The 17952-nt window shown below is 48.1% G+C and overlaps 2 protein-coding genes across 3 annotated transcripts in view; one reads left to right on the forward strand and one right to left on the reverse strand.

Moving 5' to 3' along the window:
- The window catches only part of NBN (nibrin), a 73282-nt gene extending 61879 nt beyond the window's left edge, over positions 1-11403 (reverse strand). For both annotated transcript variants that reach the window (XM_058275703.1, XM_071207894.1), the window contains exon 1: positions 11322-11403. The gene's annotated coding sequence lies outside the window, so the exon portion shown is untranslated. The remainder of the gene's footprint in view (positions 1-11321) is intronic.
- Positions 11090-17952, forward strand: part of DECR1 (2,4-dienoyl-CoA reductase 1) — a 65600-nt gene continuing 58737 nt past the window's right edge. Inside the window, exon 1 of the mRNA XM_004474738.5 lies at positions 11090-11428. Within this exon, the coding sequence (XP_004474795.2) occupies positions 11105-11428 (324 nt within the window). The 5' untranslated portion in view covers positions 11090-11104. The remainder of the gene's footprint in view (positions 11429-17952) is intronic.

Consider the following 17952-nt stretch of genomic DNA (forward strand, 5'->3'; position numbering starts at 1 on the left):
TGGTGGGGAAGGTGGGGGAGTGAGGGGAGAGAAAGAGGAAACCAGGCGGTTGAAGAAGGGCGGCCCAAAGGGGCGTGGCCTGGGCTGAGGAGGCTAAGGAGAGCATAATGATGAGAAGGTGTGTGGGGGGGGTGGTAGGAGGGCGCGGGGCAGGGGAGGCGCGAGCACGACGGAGAAGCTGGAGAATTTGCTGCTCGATGGAGGCATCTTCGAGGGAGAGACCGCTCAAGCGGCAGACAAGAAGACGATGTCGACGTCGCTCGCGGCGGGAGAGAGCTGGCGTGGTCCCTGCGGGTGATGGCGCAGGAGGGGCAGACTCAGGCGGGCTCGACTGGGCGACTGGAGGCGTCATCTGCAATGACAAGAGGAGAAAAACCTCACGGGGGGGGTGAGGTGCGGAGAGGGGCCATCATTATGGCAGGGGGGAATCATCAGGGGGAAGGGGGTCGGGAGGTGGAAGGTCGGCAGGGCCGTGTGGAGTGAAGGGCTTAACAAGACGAGCAGGGATCCAGACAGGCTGGGGTGCAGATTCTGGGAAGACGCAGGCAAATCCTCGCCCTTGGGTGAGAAGGGGCACTGGTCCGGTCCACTTGCTAGTGAGCGGGTCGCGCCAGAGGACGAGAGGGGCCGGAGTGGGCCGGTAAGAGGGCCCCCAGTGCTTGTGGACGGGCGAAAGCCCCTCAGAGTCAAAGGTCATCAGGTTGTGCTGGATGAGCACTTGCGTGACTGTTTCACGTGGGGTGAGGCGGGGTTGAGTCTCTCTAGTCTTCTGGACGAGGATCTTGAGGGTTTGGTGAATTCTTTCAACAAGTCCTTGGCCTTGCGGGTTGTATGCGATGCCGAAGTGGTGGGTGATGTTGTAGAGCTTCACAAACTCGGCAAAGGCGGCGCTGCGGTAGGCGGGGCCATTATCTGTCTTTATGTCCCAAGGGACTCCCATGAAGAGGATGGCTTCCCGGAGCGCTTGAGTGGCATACTTGGCAGACTCTCCCGGGAGGGCGACGGCGTAGCAGAGGTGCGAAAACGTATCGATGGCAACATGAAGGAACTTCCATCGGCCAAAGGAAGCGACATGTGTGACATCTAATTGCCATCTAGAGTTGGGCCGCAATCCGCGCGGGTTGACACCCTGGGGCTGGAGTGGCCCCAGGGGCAGCAAAGGTGCGCAGGAGCGGCACGCACGCACCAGATGTTTGCATGTCTCGATGGGAAGTTCTGGGAGGAGTTGATGGAGGGCGGGCGCACCAAGATGGAAGCGCGCATGCAAGGTCTTTGCCTGGTTGATAATGTCTCCTACGGCAGCTGCGGGGCTGAGGGCATTGATGGAAGCACCTTGGGCGGCCTGGTCAGCGAGATGGTTGCCGTGAGCCAAGGGGCCTGGGAGGCCTGAGTGGCTCCTAACATGGGCAATGAACCAGGGTTGTCGCCGCCTCTCTAAGAGGAATTGAAGGTCAGCTAAGGCCAGGTTGATGTCCCGGTTGCCGATGCTAGCAGGCGGCAGGAAGGCCGCAAAGGCAAGGATACGAGAGACCTGCAGGCAGTAGAGACTGTCCGTGAAGATATTTACTGGCTGGTCCTGGAGGTATTGGAGAGCCAGAGTGACGACTTTCAATTCGGCCACTTGGACAGAGCTGCTATGTCGGCGGGTGTGGCAGAGGGGTTGTGTGGAGTTTGGCTTGTAGAGGACTATAGCAAGGCAGTGCTTGGAGGCGTCAGTGAAGGCGATGGCGGCGTTGGGGAGTGGCTTGGAGGACGGGAACGGGAAATGGTCAGGAGCTGCGACGGGGAGCGTGCTGAGGCCTTGTATGAGGCGGTGCTGGGGGAAGTGATTATCGAATGGGCCGGAGAATAGGAGGAACAGTGCCTGCATATCTATGGAGTCCTTTAGCAAGTGAGTGACCTGCTGAGTTGTAAGGGGCCAAATGATGACATCTGGATGACGCCCGTAATGGTGGGTGGAGCGCTCAACAAGGGCGATGGCGAGCTGCGCGAACAGGACGGATTGGGGGGTGATTTTGCGAAGCTTGCTTTTGGCTAAATGGACCCACAGGAGTGGACCGTCCTGCCAGATGAGGCCAGTGGGGGTCCCACGGGTGGGAAGGACAAGTCCTGCAAATGGCTTGTCTGGGTCTATTCGCTGGAGCAAGCAGTCCATTAGGGCAGAGTTGACACAGCTCAGGGCGCACTCTGCTTCATACGACAGGGTGACCCTCTTTGTGGGTGCCTGTGATGGTGGGCCAGTGGTCTGAAGGAGCTGGAACAGAGGCTGCAGCTGATGTGTGGTGACTGGCAGCGGCGGGCGCAGCCAGTTGAGCTGGCCACAAAGCTGTTGGAGATCATGGAGCGTCATGGTTTTGGGGACGTTTATAAGCGGCGCCATGGGCGTGACCGTTTCCGAGATTTCAAAGCCCAAGAATTGAAACGGTGGGTGGAAAACAGCTTTCTCTATGTTGATCTGAAGACCGATATCTTTCAGATTGGAGAGAAGACTGGCAACTATAGCTTGTAGTTTTGGCTCACTCGGATGGGCTACAAGGATGTCATCCATGTAATGCACGATAGTGGCCTCGGAGGTTAAGGGCTCAATAGCAGTAGCCACAAACAGCTGGCAGATGGCAGGGCTGTTCTTCATGCCTTGGGGGAGGACTTTCCACTGATACCGTTTGGCAGGCCGGTGGTGGTTGGGCTGGGGAACAGTAAAGGCGAACCGTGGGCGGTCATCCGGATGCAGGGGGATAGAGAAGAAGCAGTCCTTGATGTCGAGGACTGCCACATACCAATCTTGCGGAAAGGCTGACGGGTGAGGCATGCCGGGCTGAGGAGAGCCCATGGGTTTGATGTGCTTGTTAACCTCTCGCAGGTCGTGGAGGAGGCGTGGCTTGCCAGATTTTTTGATGATGAAAAAAATGGGAGTATTGTATGGACTGGTGGAGGGCTCAACATGGCCAGCACGGAGCTGCTCTTCCACGAGGTCCTGAAGAATAGCTAGTTTCGGGGCAGTCATAGGCCATTGCTCCACCCAAATGGGTTCCTCTGTGTCCCATTGCAGAGGAACGGGTGCTGGAGGTCGAACGCGAGCAACGGCCAAAACTATTGGGGGGGCAGCGATGGCTGCGAAGTAAAAAGAACGGCGCCTGACTGGTGAAGAATGTCGCGCCCCCAAAGGACTTGCTTGATATCCCTGAGAACCAGGGGACGGAAGAACCCTGACCGTCTGTTGGTGTCATGCCAGGCAAGATATTCAGCCGCCTGTTGCGAGGAGGACTGGCCTGTGGCGCCTACGATGACGGGTCCGGCTGTGAGTGGGAAGTCACGAGCTTGGGAGAGTGGGATGCAGGAGATTTCGGCGCCGGTGTCAAGAAGGCCGTCCATCCACTTTCCATTGACCTTGATGGTGAGGCGCGGCTGCGAAGCGGGCGACATGGGAACGGACCAGTGGATGCCTACGGGCAGGGCTGGCGTGGGGCGATTGGAGCCTCTTGGTGGCGGGGCTGAGGCTTGCCCCGCTGCCCATTTAAAGGCTGTCTCGGAACACGGCAATCGCGAGCCCAATGATACCCTTTTCCACAGCGCGGGCAGGGGGTGGAGGGCGGCCGGGCGGCAGGAACAGGGCGCGGTGGTGGCACCATAGGCTGGACTACGGGTTGCGGCGGAGCCGGAAGGTTGGGGCACTCCCGAGCGAAGTGGCCCAATTCGCCGCAGCGGAAGCAGGTGTTGGTTGTTTGGACTGCCGCGACAATAGCCGCTGCAAGCGCAGATGCTTGCCCAGAAACTCCGGAGCATGCGAGGACCCAGTCTTGGAGCGGCTTGTCACGAAGGGGACGAATGATGGCTTTGCAAGCTAGGTTAGCCCCCTCCTGCAGGATGTCCTTAACGAAGGACTCGCGGGCTGCATTGCCGACAACTCGCCTCTCTGCAGCGGCCTGCACACGAGCTACGAACTCATTAAACGGCTCCTCGGGTTTTTGGAAAAGCTTCACGAGGGGCTCTGGGGCGGCCGCGGTGCACGAACGGAAGGCTCGAAAAACACAGTCACGGAGCTGGATGAAAAACCCAGGCGGGGTGGCAGTGTAGGCGCTGGGATCGCCGTAAGGGCCGAACCCGAGAAATGCGTTTGCAGGGTAATGCACACCCTGACGAGCATTGTCGGCAATCTGATTGTCGATCAGGACACCGAGATGGGCTCGCCAGTCAATGAATTGCCCGGGGGAGAGAACCGCTCGGGCTAGAGAGATCCAGTCGTAAGGGATGCAGCGAGGGATGGTCATACGCTCGAGAATGTCTTGGGCATGAGGGCTGGCAAGGCCATCCTCTTTTATCGCGTTGCGGAGCATTTGGATGTCTTTGGGGGAAAAGGGGACCCACGCTTGTGGGCTCTGCGGAGTGCGAGCGGGATTGAGGGGGAACATCTGAGCCAGAGGCGGAGTGGGGGAGGTGAGAAAGGCGGTGTCATACGCTGGTGGAGGAGGATTCCCGATGCTCCCGCTATTGCTGGGGCAGGCGGGAGGTGAAGCGGGCCATGGAGGTGAGGCATGGGCGGTGCCACCGGGCGCCGGCCAGGAGGGCGCGGCGGCAACGGTGTTCCTGATTGGCCAAGATGGCGGCACGGTGACGTCACGCCTGACATCACTTCTGGCCTCGGGCCAAGATGGAGGAGTGGCCACGTCATTTCCAGGTACAGGCCAAGATGGCACCGGAGGCTCTGCCGGTTTAGCCGAAAATGGCGATCGGCAGGCATCCGGGACGGGACCGGATGGCGACGAGACAGGAAGAGGTGGGTAAAGGCGGGAAGAGGGCGCCGAGGAAGAAGAAGGAGGAGGTGCGCCATGTTGGCATTGTTTGCAGGACGCGGTGGGGGGGGGAGAAGGCGGGGGGTCGCCATGTTGGTTGGGGTCCGGGTCGGAGGCTGTGGGGGGATCCAGTTCGAGCGCGGCCTCTAGCTGGGCGGACAGAGAACGAGCATCGTCGTCTCCATCAGGATCGCAGGTGAGAGGGTGGCTAGGCTCACAGGCGAGAGCAGAGGCAGGGGAGGGCACACCTTGGAGACAGGCGCGGATAGCGACGAGGGTCGGGATAAGGCCGGGGGGAAACTGCTTGCGATCGTGCTCCATAGCGGACGTCACCCGCTGAATTAAACGTTCGTAGGTCTCTGGGCTCCAGAGAGCACAGGTGACGAGCCAAGGGTTAAAGGGTAGGAGAAGGTCCCAATACCGCTGTAGCTGACGGAGAGAGACCTTCACGTGGTGAGTCTCTAAGAGGGCAGCGAGCAGGCGGACTTGAGGAACCTGAAGGGATGAGAGGGAGGCCCCCATCGCGGCAGAGGGCTCAGGAGGGGGGTGAAGGGAGCAACGCCGGAGAGTCCCTACCTTGAGCGGCGGCACGGGAGGACGGCGATGAGTCCCGTGCGAGGGGTCAGCAGCGGGCTGGCCAGACAAGGGGCCGTAGCTGGGGTCCCTGTTCAGGCGCCACCTGTTGGCCTCCGCTGCGGCACTGCAGGCGGGTCACTGCAGGCGAGTCGCTGCCGGGGATCGGGCCTACGCCACGGCCTGACCGGGGCGGCAGCGGGCGGCTCAAGGCTTGGGGGACGCGCGGTTCGATGGAGGAAAAACCACGGAGACGAGGTCTATGCGCAGGTCTGATTTTATTCGGGAAGTACATGGGGTTTTATAGTGTCATGGAGGCGGGGAGGTTGTGGGAGGGGCATGTCCGCGGGGTAGCTGAGGATTGGCTGCAGAGGCAAGGGCGGACCTGCGGTTTATGACATAAGCCATTGATGGCAGAGGGGGTTGTTTCCGAGGTTGTGCCGGGGCGGATACGGGATGAGGGCGGTTGAAATGAGGCGGGGAGAACAGCGATCGGCTGGGAGGGGGAAGATAACAGTGGCTGGGAGGAGGGGCAGAGGGAGGCAGCAGCACAAACTGCTGCTGAGAAGGGCCATAATACAGGGAGGTTACGAGGAACAGGCGGGCAAAGTATAAGGAAGCGAAAGGCAGAGTGGGAGCAGGGGACACTGCAGTGGTTAAAATAACTGTCATTTTCCATTCCTACATCTGTTTGTCAAATTTCATTTCATGTGGGGTGATGTTGAAGTGGAGTTGGGAATCTGCCAAGAGGAAGTTGAATGGAGATAGGCTTAATTTGGATTAACTGAGATTTGTACTTGTGTGGTTTGCTTGTCACTACAGTATAGAGTTAAGTCAATGTTAGTTGTCCTGGTATAGGACTATCTTCCAAAAATATACTTTCTGCCCATCCCATGACATGAAGGTGCAGGGACAGAGGGGATATCAAATTATAGATGTATCTTATGGTACCCACCTGGAAGTTTAAAGGGATTGGAGAAGAAGCAAAGTTTAACATATATGGAGCCATAAGCTGGTATTGATGTGTAAAGCTGTAAGCAGAGGATATGGTTTCATGGATACATAGTCAAAATAGATCTCCTCTGTTAGGAATATTCAGTAATGCAGTGTTTACTATTATGAATGTCCCATATTTTTTTAATAAAAATTGGGAATCACACACAACAGCAGTTATCAGAATTTGTTTGTAGAGCACATATCTGTAGCAGTCCCACAAACAGAAGGTATGTGTGTACACGAGGCTACCTGTTTTAGCACTCCAGCTTTTTATTTCTCTCTAAAGAAAATGAGCTTACAACATCTTTGCTATATAAAGAGATGATCAAAGAGAATGCATCCCAAAAATGTAGGGGAAAGTTGTCTCCCATTTAGGTAAATTTAAATATTACCTTATTTTTTTGGACTGTATGAAATTTATGGTATTATATTTTTTTAAAATTTTATGGTTTCTTTTTATATTCTGCATTAACATTCATTTTTGCATTCTCTTTCCTAAAGAAGGCTCCCCAGATTGTGCAGGCTTTAGGTGCCACAAAACTTGGATGCATCCCTAAAAGGGACACCTAAGTAAGTGGAGAAGTCAAATGTAACCTTTGTAAAGTAATGTTTGGATCCCAAAGATTTTTTTAAAAATTTCCATTATTTAAGAAGGAAGTATGTTTGGGTGCTTAATATTTGTAAATTACTTTAAACTTTAAATAAATAAATACAAATAATAAATAAATAAATAAATGGAGAGGTAAGGGAAATTTCCCTGAGAAAATGACATCGATGCTGACCCCTGATTGTGAAAGCGGGAGGCAACCATACTTAGGTGAAGGTGGGGGTGGGGAAGGGGGGAAGGCAAGAGGAGTGGCATTTGTTGGAGTATAGCAGAGGGCCAGATACTGAGGCTTGGGCCTTGAGGAGGGAAATGAGAAGTCATAGTATGTTTTTAAGGCCCTTTGATTATAAGAAAAATAAACATTTTTACAACTTTTAGTTGATTAACTTTTTCTGTTTGACAATCAAAACAAATATAGAGGGTATGAATTTTCAATCACAGAGTTAGAAGTAAAAGTAAAAGGAGTAAACAAAACCTTATTTTGTTGAAATCACCTTAAATCCTATTCCCAGTCTCCTCTATCACTCCATGATTGTGGGAAATTCTAACTTAGCTATCTTTTGTGCCCTATCACCTTCCTTCCCTCTCAGGACCAAGCAGAAGACCCCAGGGCAGCCTGGGAGGCTTGTCTGGTTTTCCACCCCTAGTAGTTATATTTTCCCTAGTTGGCTTGGTCCCTTGGAGTCCTGCCCTTCTGATTCTGTACCAATCTTGGGGCACCAGCAGTTAAGCTGGGTGCCCAGGGTCCAGCCTGCTTAAGTGTACTCTGCAGTCATTCTCCTCTGACAGGTGGTAGAGTGTGGGTCTCACTCTTTTGCAACCTCCTTTCCTCCCCGTATATAGCACAGTGATTGTGGTAGGCAGAATTCTAAGACTACCTTTGTATTAATCAGCCAAAGGTGTGCTGATGCAAAATACCAGAAACTGGTTGGTTTTTATTAAGGGTATTTATTTGGGGTAGGAGCTTTACAGATGCCAGGCTATACAGCATCAGTTACTTCCCTCACCAAAGTCTATTTCCACGTGTTGGAGCAAGATGGCTGCTGACATCTGCGAGGGTTCAGGCTTCCTGGGTTCCTCTCTCCCTACGGCTTTGCTTCTCTCCGGGTTCAGGATTCCTTTCTTCCCAGGGCTTGCTTCTTCCTGGGCTCAGGTTTCCTCTCTTCCTGGGGCTTGCTTCACTTTCCTTTGTGAGCTTACTTCCCGGGGCTCCAGCTTAAGGCTTCAGTATCAAACTCCAACATCAAAAACCCCCAACTCTGTCCTTTGGCGTGTCTTTTATCTTTGAGTCCCCATCCACCAAGGGGTGGGGACTCAACACCCTAATGACGTGGTCCAATCAAAGCCCTAATCATAACTTAATCATGCTCAGGTACAGACCAGATTACAAACACAATCCAATATCTATTTTTGGAATTCATAACCATATCAAACTGCCACAGCCCTCATGACCTCCACTCCCTGAGTTCAAACACCATATACTTTCCTCTTCTTAAGTATGCGTGGGACCTATGACTTGTTTCAAGTCAACAGAATATGGCAAAGGTTGAAGGGATTTTCAGATGTCATTAAGGTACCCAAATCGTTTTTTCATTAATCAAAAGAAGAGTAAACTTATCCTGGGTGGGGCCTCATTTTTTTCAGGTGGTTGCCCTGAAAAGAGGGACTGGGCCCTCGCTAAGGTGAAACATTCTTTCTGCTGCTTTAATGTAGTAGCAGCCAAGTGAGGAACCCCACATGGCAAGGAACTGTGAGAAGCCGCTAGGAGTTGAGGACAGCTTCCTATTGACAGCCAGCAGAAAACTGTACCTCTGTCACATGGCAGCAAGGAAATGAATTCTGCCAGTACCCTGAATGAATTTGGAAGTAGATTCTTCCCCATTTGAGTCTCTGGATGAACACAGGGCCTGCCAATACCATGACTGCAGTCTTGTGAGACCCTGAGGAGAGGACGCAGCAAAGTCATGCCTAGACTTTCTGACCCATAGAAACTGTGAGATAATAAATGTGTGTTTTAAGACACTAATGCTGTAACCACTCTGAAGAAGTAGGATGGACCCACATCCAAAATTTGGTTCAGATATCAAGATTAATGATGCCACACACTCACACCAAGAGGGCATGAAACTGTTTCTACTGAGGCTTTCTAGGGAGAGCAAGGCAGGCTCCCACGCTGGTGTGACAAAGACTTAAGAAAGCAAGGGAAAAAGAGGGGCTTGGGATTTTTATTGTGGATAAGGTATGGGGCTGGCATGAGAGTTCCTGATATGGGAAGGAGCACCCAAGAAGGGAGTACCCAGGCTTTCTTATCAGCTTACCCAGATGTAAGATACAAGAGGAAGAGAGAGGTAATGTCTTTTAAAGATGTCAGGAGTCAAACATCAAAAAATGGACTCAGATTCTTTATTACAGCCAAGTTTGTGATTAATTTGTTATGTACCAATAAACAAATACTGTTGTAACAGGGCTTTCAGCTTCAAACAAATACCAGCTCCACCACTTATAAGATTAAGGCATGTTCCTCAACCAATCTATGCTATTCCTTAGTTTTCTAGTCTGTGAAATGGGGAAAATAATAATATCCATCTGACAGTGTTGTGGTGAGAATTAACTGAGTGAGGCTGAAAAATGTAGGTGCCCCACGGCTATCTCTTAGGCCCTGTCTCTTCAGGGTACTATCTCCCTCCAACAGCCAGTGTCTGCATTTCTTTTCTTGCCTTTCTTGGAAGCTCTGAGGCCAAGCCCGCCCCCTGCCCGGAGCCTCCCACAACCATTGACATGGGAATTAGTGTATAAGTACTTCAGCCACTTCACCCCTGAGGTGGAAATTCCCTGAGGGCTGTGTTCTTCATTTTCCTACAGGATTTCTCCTGTGGGATTAAGCTTTAGTTGTCCATGTGTTAGCTGCTTGACAACTTACCCTGTATTGGTTGCCTTTCCTTCCCTAATGGTGTTTCCCAATGAATCACTTGCACTGGATCCTTTTCTCAGGGTGTACTTCAAGGGAACCAAACTAAGGCAGTGAATTAATGCTCTAAATCAATGACCTCCAGCCAAAGACCACCAGAGACAACTTGTAGTTCAAAAAGTTTGGATAATTACTCTTTTTAGCAAGGGAGGACATACACCTTGGGACATCATGAGGGGTCTGAGTAAGAGGGTGTTAGAAAGGACCTATTACAGGATTTGGGCTTTGATGATTGTTGGAAGGTCTAAGGAAGTGGGGGTTCACTGTAGATTGGGCACTATCAGAAAGCAGGGACAATTCTATGAATAAGGATCTTAATAAATTTTAACTATAGGGAGAGTAGACTGGAAGGAGGTTAAAGCTGTAATTGGTAAAGAAATAGTCACTCCCCTTGGCTGACAGAGGGGATGTATGGTATTTTGTGGGTGGAAACTTGTTTCTGCCTATGCTTAGACAAAATCAGGAAATGGACTTGCGTTGTCCCTTTTTATCATGATCTCAGAGTACCTTGTCTGAGCTTGTTATTCTGTGAGATGGTTTATGTCTGATAGGAATAGCATAGCTTAGTTTTGAGTGTCAGGCCAGTTCTGAATGCCAGGGGTTGCTCTTTTTTTTCCCCTTTCTTTCTCCTTTTTCTTTTTCAGCACTTAGAAAGTGCCAGACACATAGCAAACTCTCAGTATGACCTATCAACACGGAGCTTGGGACTTCACATACCTCCTCTTTTAATCTTCACAGTCATCCTGGGTATGTATGATTGTTCACATTTTACACGTGAGGCAAGAAATGTGATCTCGGCTTAGGCAGCCCATCAACAGGTACGTTATGCTAAGATGGAGAACGCTACTCCAGGCATCTGCGTTTGCTTCTAACTCTCCCTTTGAGAGTCGCGATGCGTCTCGGCGACAGGGGGCGGTGTGTCCCACCAACAGTCCAAGCCGCCCCGACGTTGCAGCTTTTATTTGATTTCACCCGTTTCGCTTTAAGAAGAGTGAGGCCGCGTTTTAAATCCCAGATATTATTCTGATAATTTGTTGTTTGGCCCCACACCGAACACGAACTTAAAGACGCGCTAAAGGAATAAACCTACAACACTGCGGGGGGCGGGGTATCAGCACGCAGTGGGCGGTGTGTGCATGTCGCGTGTTTCTACAATTTGCAAACTCTTTTATGGCGCGGTGGTTCTCCCTCCCACAGAAAGACACCAAGATCACCAAACCCCGCACTGCAAAAACTCCGGGAAGACGGAAAGAGAGCGAGAAAAACGCCTGGGCTGAGGCCGCGCAGGCCGCGCTCTCGGGCTCGAGCCGGGGCTCGCGGGCCCGGGTAGCGCCCCCAGGCCGGCCCCGCCGCCGCCTCTCCCCGCCCCTCGCCCAGCCCCGCCGACCTCTGTCCTTTGCGACTCGCCTCCGCGTCCGGCCTTGTTCCGACTCTCGCTCGGCGCTCAGCATGGCGTTGCGCGGCCGTGGTTTCTTGGCTTGGGGGCCTCGGCGGGTAAGGCGGCGCCGCAGGCCCGGGCGGGCTCCCTCCTCGCGAGCGCCCTCGGCCCGGGCGCGGGGAGCCAGGCAGGGGGACCCGGGAGCTAGGAAGTAGGGAGGGTCTTGGGTTTGGGGGCACCACCTGTTACGTGGCTTTTGCCCTTCCTGGCACTTGAGTTTGAGTTCCCGAGAGAAGAAAATATTTCACATCTGTGAAGTGGGAGGTTGTTCCAGAGAACATCATGTTTTTTTGAGCAAATACAAGTTGTTACAATTAAAACCCCTAATTTGAATATTTTTTGTTACCAAAGACAAAGAGAAATGTTTTATTTTTCAAAAACTATTCGTGAAGTCCTGTATTAAATTGGACTGTTACCTAATAGGGCATAGTTCAATTCACAAAACTGAGAACTGGGTTTGTGCCTGGCCCTGTACTATGCAAAGAAACTATCAAGTTGCCCTTTGTTCTTCTGAGGAAAACATTCATTATTTCAGTTGTTTATTAGGATATGCTAAGTGCCAATTAAATGATGGACAATCTTTGGAGATGCATGTGAAAAGACCGCCTTCCTACCTTCAATGAGTTGGCAGCCTCGTGTGTTTTTGAAGCTGCAGATCTTGAAATCAATTTAGTGGATCAAAATAGCGTTAAAAAAAGAAAAAGGGAAATAGAATAGGAAATGCCAGAACTCATGTTATGTAGTAAAGTTAAGATTAGTGTGAAACTGCTTTTTGTTGTTGAGATGATAATTTATCATTCTTCCTTTTGTAGATTCTTCAGCATCTGTGTTGCTGCACACTGGCACTCTTCCTTTTTCTTCTGTTTTTATCAAGAGTAATACCTTTCCGTTTTTATAAAAATGATACCTGGCCATTATTCTTTCAAGCTATACAGTTAAATAAAAATGCAAAGTAATACTTGACCCCAAACCTGCCACCCAGAAATAACAAGGGCTGACATTTGGTGATCATCATCCCTGAGGGCTGTTGGTGCTGATGAAAGGATGATGGATAGACCTTTTACTTGGGATGTGTTACATTTTATTTTCCCCTCAGAACTTAGTCAACATTGTTTCATTGTATGCTGACACCAAATATTGTTGTGAAGAAATGTGAAGTCAGGTGGATTTTTTCCCCCTTGTATTTGTTTTTTATATCTGGAAAGCCCAAGAAGTTTTCCTTTAAAATTCTAGAGTATAAGCTCTATGGAGGTAAGGGTTTTCATGTGTTCTCTGCCATGTCCCCAAGCAGAACAGTGCCTGGCAGATTTAGGAGGCAGGTGGTGAGAGAAGGTTAGTGAGACACCTTCTAGGCCAGCTGAAAGTGTTAGAGCTTTGTCCTGGAGGCATGGGAGTGAGGGCGATGGGGGCGAAAGTGGAGGTAGAGAGAACTGTTAAGCCATGTGTTATCCTCTCAGATGAGAGGCGATGGCAGCCTCAAAACTAAGTGGATATGGAGAGACTTGAAATTGAGTGATATTTAGGAGGTCTTTGTGGTTGGTGACCACTGGGGTGGAGGGAGCTGAGAGATTTAAGTTGAGGTGGTATGGAGAAGATGATATGGTGCCATAAAAATTGTGAGTGGAAAAGTGGATATGGTCAGGTGAGACTTGAGATAGGGAGACTAGAAGGTCACTAGCACAAAAGTGAGTATGGTTTAAATTAAGTGTTAGAACTCTTTAGGACTGAAGTGTCTGAGCCAGGTGGTGTGGATGTGCAATGTGTGAGGAAGCTCAGATCCCAGATTGTGCCTTTTGCCCCTGGGCTAATGGCTTCTACAAGGGGGAGCTGGAAGGAAGTCAAGGGATAAGTGATGACAGTCTTGAACATGTTAAAGAGCTTAGGAGATTCCTAAACTAATATGTAAACAATTTAAATGAAATGACAGAGGTGGAAGAGAGCATGTTAATTCTGCCTGGCTGTTTTTGGGGTAGACATCTGAGCTCTCAGAGCTGGATTTGAATGATGAATAATGGGCGATGGTAGGGGTCAATTCGTGTAAAGGTAGGGGTAGAAACCATTTTTGTTTGAGTTACTCTTGTGTACTTTGTTTTCCTGAGTATAAGTTTCAAAGGAGGAAATCAGTGGGAGATGAGACTAGGGAGAAGTGCAAGAGCAAGGTCAAAGAGACCTGGTGTGCTATGTGAGAAGCTAAGGAATATGGTCTTTGTGCAGACATCAGGAGCCACTGAAGGAATGTTAGGAGCAAAGTAGCATGATCAAGTTTAGGGTTGGGGTAAACTTGCGCTGAGTTGTGGTAAGGAGAGAGTGGAAGCTGGAGACAAGTTAAAAGATGACACAGGGTGATCCCTCAGTATTTGTGAATGATGTGAGTTTCAAGTCAAGCAGTGGATGGAGAGGAAAGATACTATGGAGGTCAAGCACATGGGATTTGGTATGGACTGGATATGTTAGGTGAAGAGAAGGACAGGAGCGAGTCACTAGGGATCTCAGTGGCCTCAGAGCTCCTTCATACAAAGGAAGAAATTTCAAAACTAAACCCCTTCCCAAAACTATGGAACTAATTTATTAATGTTAAGGAATCCCCGATCCAAATGTCAGATTATTCCCCAAAGGTCATTAGAAAAACATCAAAAGAGGAGGGAGTTCCAAAGTTATCTAGGGTTTCCAGTTTTTCTGCAGCCCAGATTAGAAGATTTACTGTTGAAGTTTGGCAATCTTTAGTTTTTAAAAGAAAATTTCAGTAGAAAATCATCAGTAATCTCAGATTTTCTATGCTCTTCTCCTCCTAGGATGTTAGCTCAATTTGAAATCAGAATTTTCTGAATTAAATGTAAGTTCAGAAAAAAGGGACAACTGTATTTTGATTCCTTCCAGTATTGGGAAACCCTATGCTGTATTGCATCATAAAAGCAGTGATAGAATGTAAGCATTCGTAATCACTGAAATGATGAAATTATGTTGCTATTCTTCACCTTTGGCCCTGATTTATTCTGTTTCAAAACAGCATTTTTAACTGCAGATTTCTCTACCCAAATATCCCTGCCAGGCATCCCAGGTGCAGCATTTCTAATTCAGAATTTCTTCTGTTTAATCCTCCAGTTTGGGTCTTCTCGTGTCAACCCAGTCATTTCAGTTATCATATCCCTCTACTTGCAGCCAGTTAAGCTGAAAACTCTTGACATCTTCAGCTCTCCCCTCCTCACTAACTCCTTCCAGCTCGTTGGCTTCTGAGTTCAGAGCCCTCTCCATGTCAAAAGTCTCCTTTTTATTTGTGTGCCCTCATTGTCTCTTACCTACACTAAGGCCTCCTGGTTTCCATTTCCAAGGAAATGATTAAGTGATGATGTTTCTAAAACCGAAAGGAAATGCAAAGGTAAGAGAGAAATTGAGGTGAAGATGAGGGAGGTGGAAAAAGCTGTTTCTGTTCGATAGCCTTGATCTTTTAAGCGAAGTGGGAGACCTGTTTATCTGCTTTTATGGAAACAAGGCATGATGCAATTGGGCTTGAGCAAGAAGAAATAATTGGACCAGGCAATATTAGGTACAGTGGAGTAATTCATTACATCCTTGTTTTCGGGGACCATCCCACATGCAAATAATTTTCTGGGCTCACTTCCTGCCAGTTAGGATGATGGCATCCTGATCTAAACCATCATTATCTCTTGTGTAGCTTCCTACAAAAGCATTAGAATGAGTCCCTCTGCTTCCAGCCTTGTCCCCTATACTTCATTCTCAACAGAGCAGCCAGAACAATCCTGCCAAAACTTAAGGCAGATCTTGTCCTCTACTTAACACTTTGCATTTGTTTCCCACCCGACTCAGAGTAACCACCTAAGACTACATAGCTGCATGGTCCAGCCGACTTGGCCTTGTTGACCTCACCTCCTGCCACCTTTCCCTCCCTCCTACTCCAGCCACACTGGCCTCCCAGCTGTTCCTCAGACTTGCTAGGTATAGTCCCTTCCCAGGCTTTTACTCTTACTCTTCCCTCTGCCTGGAACAAACATCTGAATCTTTGCCTCACCTTCAGATTTTTGCTCAAATGTCACCTTCTCAATGAGGCCTTTGCTGTTTAAAATTGTTTTACCCCTCAGAACATATCAACTTTTAAAATACTATAGAGTACACTTAGTTTGTTTACCTCCTCCCCTCCCAAAGATACTCTCTCTGAGGGTAGAATATTGCATCTGTTTTGTTCACTGCTATATCCCCAGTGCCATTCTAGGTGCCTGGGGTATAGTAGATGCTAAATTAAAATTGTCTAGAAAAGAAACGAATGACCTCTATACCTAATCATAACATCACGTTTATATTCAATACTTTTTTTCTCCCCCTCCCCCTGTAAAAAGAATGGCAAGTACTTTTTTTTCTTTTTTCTTTCTTTCTTTTATTGTTTTTACTTTCTGCAAGTACTTTTTTAAGGACTCACGTTCATTGCTATAAGCTGTATCATTACTTAGAAATGTAATTTTGGCCTTGCAACTGGTAACTCAGTAATTCAGCCTAGACACTGGAGCCTGGAGTCCAGCAAGGCACTCGCTTTTATATTTGCTCAACCTTTCTTCAAGTTGCTGTGGCAACAAGGTCTGTGCTGTGCAGAAGCTTAGAATATCAGCAACCTCTGTGCTGCTCTACTTTAAGTAAAGGAATGGGTAGAGGTGCCCAAGCAATCCACACAGGCACAGGGCATGAACTTAACACTGCCAGTGAAGCCGTGTCTGTGGGTAGAGTTTGGGCACTTTAGTCCTTTCAAAGTTTGCAGGGTCACTATTGGCATATATTCCTGGCATATATTTCCTGGCATATATTCCTGTAAATGAGGCATAGTTCCTTGTAATGAAACTGGTTCTATGTCATTTTTCTTCTTACTTTAACTCTCTTTTCCTCTGCACCCTTCTTACATTATGTGTGCTTACGTATGTGCTTTAATGTTTTGTTAACTATTTTTTAATGAAAAAATATTTATGAACATGTTGAACATTCAAGCAGTGCAAAAAAAAATATTCAGTGACAATACAGTAAATTCCTCTTTCATTCTATGACCCCTCCCCAGAGGTTACTAGTATTTACAAGTTCTTTTGGATGCTTCTAACAATTTTTGTGCGTATTTCAACATAGTATATGAAGATATTCTCATTTAAAAAAACAAAAATGGAAGTATATCATATGTATAATATTTCTCTACCTCAGGTTTTCACTTATCATACAATGCCTCACATTGTTGGCAATTAATAAATATTTTTTCAGTGATAGAATAAGGAAAATATCTTTACCAATATTTATATTAAGCATATAGGTTCTAGCTCTTTCTTTAAGTAGCTCCACAGTATTTTATTGGATACGAACTAATGGACCATGCTTCACATTGTTGGCAATCAATAAGTATTTTTTCAGTGATAGCATAAGGAAAATATCTTTACCAATATTTATATTAAGCATATAGGTTCTGGCTCTTCTTTAAGTAGCTCCACAGTATTTTATTGGATACCCACTAATGGACCATGCATGTTCCCTATGTAACAATCTATAGTCTTTTTAGTTTTTCTGTGTCTCTGCATTTCTGTATGAATTTTAGGGTCAGCCTATCAGTTTGTACAAAAAGCCAACCAGGATTTTCATAGTGATTGTGTCAAATCTGTAGGTCAGTTTGGGAAGTATTGCCATCTTAACATTGTCTTCCAACTCATGAATACAAGGAGATTCTTCTATTTAGTTAAGTCTTCTTTAATTTATTTCAATGATATTTTGTAGCTGTCAATGTATATATCTTACACGTCTTTTGTTAAATTTATACCTAAAAATTTTATTCTTTTGGGTGACATTGCAGTATTGTAAATAGCATTGTTTTCTTAGCTTTATTTCCATCATAATGAATATTCTTATACATAGGCTCCCCCTACCATGAGTGAGTATATCTGTGGAATAAATTCATAGATGTAGAGTTGCTAGCTTATGGGCCATTTATATTTAACATTTTTATTAATGTTGCCAAATTGTCCTCCAAAGATGTCCCAATTCACATAAACAGATTTTAAGAGTGATGTTAATAAGCCATTTCCTATAATATGCATTACAAAAGTTTTGAACTTTACCAATCTGCTAAGAGAAAAATGCTATCTCCCTATGTTTAAAAGTGCTTACTCAATTATATGTATGGCTGAAATTTTTTTTCTGCAAATAATTTGTATTCCTTTTTGTGTGGACTATCCCTTTAAGACAGCCTTTTCCAGCTTGTCTAATGGCAAATAATTCATTAATACTCATGTATCAGGAAGCAGACTTGGCCCAGTGGTTAGGGTGCCCGTCTACCACATGGAAGGTCTGCGGTTCAAACCCCGGGCCTCCTTGACCCGTGTGGAGCTGGCCCATGCGCAGTGCTGATGCGTGCAAGGAGTGCCCTGCCACGTAGGGGTGTCCCCCGCATAGGGGAGGCCCACGCGCAAGGAGTGCGCCATGTAAGGAGAGCCGCCCAGCGCGAAAGAACGTACAGCCTGCCTAAGAATGGTGCCGCACACATGGAGAGCTGACGCAACAAGATGACACAACCAAAAGGAACACAAATTCCTGGTGCTGCTGA

Source organism: Dasypus novemcinctus, chromosome 14 (assembly GCF_030445035.2).
Source record: "Dasypus novemcinctus isolate mDasNov1 chromosome 14, mDasNov1.1.hap2, whole genome shotgun sequence".
Lineage (NCBI taxonomy): Eukaryota > Metazoa > Chordata > Mammalia > Cingulata > Dasypodidae > Dasypus > Dasypus novemcinctus.